General features: G+C 43.3%; 1 protein-coding gene across 1 annotated transcript; it reads right to left on the bottom strand.

The window, feature by feature from the left end:
* Positions 1-6,079: 6,079 nt before the first annotated feature.
* LOC138579776 (olfactory receptor 5V1-like) lies at positions 6,080-7,018 on the bottom strand. Its single transcript, XM_069650008.1, has one exon. It carries the CDS (start codon positions 7,016-7,018, stop codon positions 6,080-6,082), a length of 939 nt encoding a protein of 312 aa, XP_069506109.1.
* Between the last annotated feature and the right edge of the window lie 1,481 nt (positions 7,019-8,499).

The following is an 8,499-nucleotide window of genomic DNA, read 5'->3' as shown; positions in this document are numbered from 1 at the left end:
CTTGTGTCTTCGGTGCCTTCAAACAATTGCTCATTAGACATCTCCCGCAATTGCAATACTGGTTCAATACCTGGGACTGTATTGCATTCAATGTCATTCTTATCTGTGCTGGACAGTATTACCTCATCTGGTTCAGTGATCACTGCTTCTAAATCTAATATGGTGATAATGCCTTGTGCTACCTCTAGGGGGACGGCTGCTCTGAATAGAAATTCTCTGTTTATGCACAGCTTTTTATTCTTAATCCCGGACACCCAACCTAACAGAACTGTTACCCAATGGGATAACAAATGCGGGTGATTGTATTACTGCTATATCTCTAGCATGGTATAAGCCTGGAGTAGGACACACAATGCCTTCCGCAGTGATTGAAATGGTCCTTTTCAGTTTGCGCATGATGTCCCTGCCCGGGAGGTTAACTTGGGTATCTTGTGAATACAATAAGTGTGGAAATACTTCTTGGGTACCTACGGTAATGGGTAAATCTTCAATGAAAGGAACCAGTACACCAGCCCCAGATAATACCTGCATGTCCATTATTTCAGAGGACAAAGGAAACTTACCCTCCCTACTGCAAGACTTGGTGGCTCATGTGTCACCCATAAAAGAAAATGTTTGGTCATCTATCTTCACTCCCCCTTATGGTTCCTCTTTTGGTTGCAGTGTTACTGACAGGGCTGGGCATGTCAGATTTTCTGTGGGCTGGCCTATTGTGGGTAAACATTGGTGAATTCTGCCCCTGTTGCCCGTCTGTGGGGTTAGTAATCACTGCTCCCTCCATGCTGAATTTAGCTAGCTTTTTCTGTACCTGTTTTGCTTCTTCCCTCTGTGTTTGCTCCACCCTCTCCTTCCCACAGCCCAGCCTGGCAGCCCACACTCGAGGGACCAGACAGACATTTATGATAACTTGGCATCTGCTCACCTCAACTGATCTCTGGAAGCAGGGCTCTGCAACCCGGGCCGTGCCGTCACAGGATTGTCTTCGGGATGCAATGGAGATCACTTCAGGGTTACCAAAAAAATACGGTAGTATGGTAGGCCCAAAAACCGATCGGAAATAAATAAATCCAAGGAAGCAATAATGAGTGAATGATTTGCAAGAAAAGCAGCTTTAATTCATGCAAATTACATCCGGAGGGTCAGTCAGCTCCTTAGAACTGAAAACGGAAAACGCTCTCGACCCGCCAACATTAAGTTACAGTATTTATAGACAAGAACCACAAAATTGTAATGCATTACAAATTATCAAACACATGCTAGTCCTAGGTTCCCTATTGGATCTTACCTACATAAAGATTTAAACACAACCTACACTACTAAGCTTTATTGGTTAGTATGTTACCCATGACCATCCTAAATACAGCCCCCTACAAATGTCCTAGTTGTGCAGTCAGCAAAATATACTGCATACTAAAATGATATACCTTCATTGGTCAGAACAAATTCATGTAACACATGATATGCAGTCTCCCCAAAACGACTCACTCATGTAGTGAGTCTAAACAGTGAAGTCAGCTCCCATGAGCTCAGAAATCCAGGCAGTTCCCAGGCCTTGCAGCAGCACTCTTTGCAACTCCCGTTTTGAAACATGTTGCTATCCCTGGTACACATTCTCCTGGCTATCTCTTGGGAACCAGGTGGCTCCATGAAAACATGACTGAGTTGAAAACTAATTTCTCACATTTATTCATACTACAAGGCCCTTCCATTGCCGACCCAGTTGTCCCAACATCTCCTAGCATCTCCTAGAGGGCAGTATGACCGTGATCAAGTCTGGCTCTTTTGGCAATGCCTTCACCCAGGGCCTTGTTCTCACCAAAATATGTCCATAGGAAAGAGGCTCAAATCTGCAGTCAAAATGCAAAATGGCACAAGTCTGGCTAATGTGGGAAGGTGTCCTCATAGTAATGAAAACCAATAACAATATCTTGCGATTGCCTCCATTCCACCACGTGCTCAGTGGCTCAATGTTCTCTAATATATTTCAAAACTATATCCAATTATTAAAACATTGATTGAAATTCTGCGACAGAAAACAGTCACATATAATATTAAAAATAGAGTGAGTTTGAGGTAAGAACCAGCATCACCCAGGCACTTGGTCTGAGATGTTATTGTTCTCTGTGTAGTTACATATGTCTCATGCAATAAATGAGAAATCTTATCACTTCATGTTTTGTGTGATGTATTAATACATTTAAACCGACACGTGTTTCAACCCGACATGGGTCTTTTTCAAGGCTGTTGTGAGAGAACAAGATGTGGTATACATTGAATGTTGAAAGCAAACAACCGAGTAGTGGTAACCAGTGCAAGTTTGTGTTAAGCGTACAGCATTGAAAGTTTGAGTCATTGTGGTTTGGTGACATTTGAATATTATTACGCCGTTATGATGTTACAACATGACAAATTGAAGGTATGGTATGCATGTTGTATTGCAACGGTGTGTTAGGTGACAGTGGTGTGTGAACCATGTGTACATAGGTTGGGATTGGTCCCACGAATACAAGTAATAGAAGCAGGTCATAGCTAGGTATACATTGGCATGATTGAATACATATAAGTGGCAGCAAAGCAAATCATGGGAATGAAGAGTAGCACCAAGGAAAGGAGCAAGGAAGAAGAAAGTGGTTTGGTGAGTTGTGGAGGTATGGGTACCAGTCCGTGTGTTGCCGCTTGAGTAATGTTAAGAGTAGATTTTACCATGTGTAGTAAGTGTGACTTATGTATTATTGGTGAGCTCTGGCAATGGGCACTTGTTTACTAACAACTGTAGAACCCCAATCACTTATTAGCATTGGTACATACTACAACATCCTTTAAGGATATATTTTAAAGGAACATAACTGTTCTCATGCTTGACCCCCAACCCTTGACATTAGGATCACCCGCCAATAGACCGTCCACACTACACACAACACTCACTGTAATGCCACGATTTGCTTCGCTGCCACTCATATGTATTCACCCATGCCAATGTTCACACTGGCTTTTGATAAATAGAGTAGAATATCTGGCTCCGGGGCACTTGTATTTGGCCTCTTGTGGTCCCTCTGTTTGTTCTTTGTCTTTTTGTTGGCTTTTTTTATCTATTTTCTCCTTCACTGCTGGTAGTTTAACTTTAGGTATTTCTTCCAAGTCACATGACTCAAATGTATCTATTGTTTTATTCAAATTAACGCCCATTAAGAAATGATTTGAATCCGTGTTCTTCGTTGGAACTATATGTTTTAAGTGTATAGACTTTTTTTGTCTGTGTTTGCTTGCTGTTTAGTCTCCAGTTCACACCTGTTTCCACCATTACCAAGTTTGTATTCATTCTTTTGGTGTCATTAAATGTAATCTCAGAAACCCTAAATATGTGGTTTGTTGTGCAACAATCATTCTCCTCTGATGAGCCCAAACCTTCAAAGATTTCTATTGCCCCTTTTTTAGTCAGAAAACCCTCTTCCAAGAAACATATTTTAGAATTCATAGGTCCTCATTACGACCCTGGCGCTTAGTGTTTAACGGTGCTGTAAAAGGCTGCGGCGCCATTAAACACTTAGCGCCTGATTACGAGGTCCCTTTGCGGGACCCAACCTTAACGGCTGGTTTTACCAGCCTTTAAAGTAGGGACCCGCAAAGGGACCTTGGTGCTAAGTACGGTACCGCAATTTGCGGTACCGTACTTAGCGCCTTCCCCATTCCCATTGAGCCCTATGGGGCAAAAATGGGAATGGGGAAGAGCCATGGAGGAAGGGGGAATTACCGCCCCGCCAACCTTGTAATGGGGTGGTAATTCCCTCTTTCTCCATGGCAGTGTCGGTAAGTTACTGGCATGGACCATGGTGCTATTAGCACCATGGTCCTCCGCCTGGGTCGTAATGAGGCCCATAGAGTTTAAAACGAACTTCTGATCTTTCAAATCATTGTTAATGTTATCAAATAGCCATACTGACAAATGTAAAATAAAAAGTGGTGCTGATAAGGATGATGAACACAGGTTCGTATTGAGCTGTAGGGATAACAAAAGATGGGATGGAGACGGGACATCCGGAGTGGGATTGCACAATCTGTGGGAGGAATAATCTATTATAATTTGATCTAAATTAAGGGATGATGAATCGTGCAAGGAGCCAAAGGACACTTGATGGAGGCCTGAGTGAGCATCATTCAAGGATAGTCCAAGGGAATCACTATCCTTATCACCCCTCATACTGGCGCCTACGCTCGCTTCAGTTCAGGGAGAGAATCTGTGGCAGGAAGCACGTGAATCTCTATATTAGTTTGAGACCCAGCATCCCTCGAGCAACCTTGTTCCACACTTGATGGTTCATCATGCTGACCCTGAAAAAGTCTGTTATTCAAGCTGTGGAGGATTTATTTATTAATAGGTCCCTTAGGAGGGTAGGACTAGGGAGTTGCAATAGATGCAATGCTTCCTCAGCAGGCCATGTAGGTTCTGCTAACAGGGGTTGTAGAAATGTTTCGGTGGGGCAGAGCTTTACTGCATAATTTGTTCATTATGCAGCCTATTGGCAGATGGGTCTGGAGTAGTGCAGAAAAAAGTGAAATGCTGTCACTTGTAACAACTACTGATATGACACAGACCTTATGCGCTCACCATATTGTGTTGGTCCCAGCCAATCCCAACTGCCTTCCACTGCACTTGTTGCACAGTGCTTAGCGCGTGCGCTTCATGCAACGCTCTAGTTATATAGTTCTACCTCCCAAGCTCAAAACATTAGAGCAGCTCAAGCGTTTCACCAGCAACCTCGCTCATGCAACCTCGCTCGGCTCAGTCTCCAGACGATCGCTGCTGCCTCCAACTGCACTTGAAGCTCAGCACTTTGGAGCCCATGTTTTGTTTTTGGCCCAGTTTGCCCGTGTCCCTCATGCCTCCCTTATCCAGCTCATGTGCTGCTGGTCCATGGGGATAGTGCAAGGAATGAAAAGGGACACAGGGGCTATTCACAACATACATTTGAGGATGGGCACCTATTTACAAAAGGGTTTATTTTCTGTAAGAATTCCCTCTTTTTCTATTAGATGTCACCAGGAACTCCTTGTTGGGATATGTTTGCATTAGTGATTGCTGCCCATCTGCAAAATCCACAATGAACCAATGATGTTTAGCATATGTGGAGAATATGCTCATATTCAGTAGATGCAACAATGGTAAAATACTGACTACATCTTGTGGCTTTTTCTTATTGTACTTCTCCTTCTTTCTACACACTATGCACTTTGTTCACATTGCTGTTTGATGTATGCGTGTTAAAATAATACAAATTACAAAATGAATTTGTCTTAAAACAGCCTTGAGTTAGAATTATTCTGACATTAGAACGTTCTTTCTTAGGCACACACGGAATTCAGAAAAATGTATTGGAAATAATGCAACAGCATTGTGTGCTCAAGCTATAAAACCCTTGATGAGGGCCATGACCGGTGAGGTTATGCCCCAGGGCAGAAGTTAGAAGCCCAAGCGAGCAAGCGCTTTAACATAGTTTCCTGGGCATTACCTCAGCAGTAATTCTATGTATTTTTTTTTTTGTGCTATTAGTACCCCAGCATGTTATAACGGGTAATAATATTGTTTTCATTTCAAGTTGAGAAACAACGTGTTTGCCGTTTCTAAGTTTGAGATAAAAACTACAAATCAATATGGCTGCCTTGGATCAGGGAGAAGGAAACTACATGTAGTGCATTCTACCATTCAATGGTGGCCATCGCCAGATAGGGGATGAGCCGGGTACATTATCGTTCTCGGTGCCTACAAGGGACGACACAGCGCAAGGTAACTAGAGCGGGGTAGGAAGGGTTTGGATGGGTGGAAAAGGAGGGACAGGGGACGCAAAGGGGACTGCACTTACCTGATTCTCAGTGAGGTAAAATGGCAGCCTCAAGCTCTGAGGAGGCTCGGTGTGGGGTCTTAACTGTGTGGTGAAGACCCCATTCTCAGCCTCCTCATTGGCTGGGAGGTTACCACACCCCCCTCGCTGGTTACTATTATAACATAATTCATCATCAGTCAGTTTTCAACAACTAAATGTCTATTGTTTCTCACCACCTTTGCAATGTTGAAATCTGTCTTTCATCCTGCAATCTGTCCACTGTTCTTTGTCTTCCTCAGGGCCATTTTGAACTCAGTATTTTTTAGACTGTATATCACAGGGTTAAACATTGGAGTTATAACAATGTATGACAAAGACAAGATCTTGTTGTTTTCCGTTGAATATGATGATGCCGGTCGCACATGTGTCGAAAAGATGGATCCATACAACAAAATGACTACAGTTAGATGTGAGGCACATGTAGAGAAGGCTTTGGTCCTCCCTCCTTTAGACTTAATTTTTATGACGGATGAAACAATGTTGATGTAAGATATAATAATTAGAAGAAATGACATCATCAACTCTACAGCAGCTAAGACGTACGAAAGTGTCTCAATTGCGTAAGTGCTGCTGCAAGAAAGCTTCATGAGGGAGGGTACTTCACAGAAGAAGTGGTTGACTGTGTGAGACTCACAGAAAGTGAGCTTTGATGCTAAGACAGTGTGTGGTAGTGGGGTCATGAAACCTAATACCCAGATTCCAGCAGCCAATCGCATGCACACAGCCTTGCTCATGATCGTCATGTAACGCAATGGGTTGCAGATGGCCACGTACCGATCGTAAGCCATGACCGAAAGCAGAAGAAATTCTGTTGAGATCATGACCATAAATAAATATGTCTGTACTAGGCACTCAGCGAGGGACGTGTGTGCGCCATTCTGAAAGATTCGGGCCAGCATCGGAGGTAAAATAATTGTGGTGCCGCAGATATCAATGAAGGACAGATTTATGAGGAAGAAATACATAGGAGTGTGCAGATGTGAGTTGGAGTAAATTGTTGTTATAATAAGAAGGTTTCCCACCAGAGTCATCAGATAAATCAGTGAAAATGCAGCAAAAAGGGGGACTTGCAGCTTTGGAAGATCCGAAAAGCCCACTATGAAGAAGTCCTCAAATGCGCTCAGGTTGTCTTCCTTCATTTGTGCAGTGATGCTCCGATACCCCAACTCGGGACCAGCTGAAAAAAATGAAGATGTCATCAATGTATTTGCAATGGGAATGGGGGTGTCAGAAAACTTCCATGGGTGCCTTAGTGGAAGGCAACAATATAGCAAAGACATGTTAACGCATAAATACTAGTAAAGTATTAAATGCAGTGAAACAATAGTTCATATTTATTTACACCATTTACCTATGTTTCCAGACATCATGAATATGATTAACAATGTATAATTATAGTGACTTTTGAGGTGAATTCTAAGAGGCTTCATACTGAGACGATATTAACAGAGGCGGTGGACTGATCCTGTTGGTAATGGCCCGCCACCCATGTTAAGGGTCCGAGCTTCGCTCACCGGCCCACTGATGTATTTAATATCGACCATTAGCACCCATGTAGGTACCTACATGGGTGTTAATGGTGTTTAAAAAAAGAAAGACAATTACCTTTGTTGTGCTGAGTAGTGCAGCTGTCAGTGAAGTCTGTTTTCCATGTTTAAATAAAAAAGACACCACTAGAACCCATGTAGGAAACCACACAGGTGCTAAGTGGTGAAGGCGGATCAGGGAAGGGGGCGCTGGCTTCCCCAGCAGCTCAGAGCGCAGGCTTGTACCATATAGTACAGCCCACATTCTGAGGCTCCCGATTGGCCAATCCCCTCCACCCCCCCCCCGCAGGGTGCTAATGCAGAATTAGTCATATTGGAGTCATCTCCACTACCACTACTACCAATCAATTCGCAGAGTGCCTGCCCTGCAGCAGTGCAGTAATCCTTGATAAAGCAACAGCAATTCATCTAAATAATGCAATGGAAATGTTGCAGTTTCTCATATTGATGAAGTATCATTATATCAGAATGGGGCGTACAGATATTCCAATTTCAAAATCAATGAACAATTCCCAAAAAGAAGAAACTCCCAAATCCATCATCTTAAAAATAATGCACCTGAGCATGTAACCACAAGGTGAAGGACATTTGCAAAGCTGTTGACATGCAATGTCTTGTCAATTCATGAGGTAGCAAGTGCATTTGATCGATTGTCTGATGCAACAAAGCTCACAACCAGGTTTTAGCCGCTGCCCATCCACCACTTACACTTTCTCCTCGGTGCCAACTCAGCTGTGGCTTCATTCCTGGTACATCTGCATGCTCAACGTTGGTGCATGCCGAATTGCAAACACCTGCTGCCATCTTGTGTTACTCTGGAACCCCTCTTGGCTGTTGGATGAAGGAAAGCCACCCAGGGTGCTGTCACTGCTATGTATTCAAAGCACTGACCACTGGTCCACATGTACAAGATGAGGTGGACTTTCTGCCCCATGGACTGCTGTAGTACAAACTCTACTGTAGCTATAAACCTGTTCTGCAATTACAGTACCACGTTGTGAAAGAAAAACTATGCAGTGGTGATCAGCTTTTCCCATGAGGCACTAGGATGCAGGGTTTTCAACAAAGTGAGT

The sequence above is a fragment of the Ambystoma mexicanum genome, chromosome 3p (genome assembly GCF_040938575.1).
Source record: "Ambystoma mexicanum isolate Mex_15411 chromosome 3p, UKY_AmexF1_1, whole genome shotgun sequence".
Lineage (NCBI taxonomy): Eukaryota > Metazoa > Chordata > Amphibia > Caudata > Ambystomatidae > Ambystoma > Ambystoma mexicanum.
The sequence above is the reverse complement of the archived record's forward strand: the minus strand, read 5'-3'. Positions and strand labels throughout refer to the sequence as shown.

Bases quoted from the DNA above. Each gene is read 5' to 3' on its own strand.
- LOC138579776 (XM_069650008.1), bottom strand. From the start codon at position 7,018: ATGAAGGAAGACAACCTGAGCGCATTTGAGGACTTCTTCATAGTGGGC.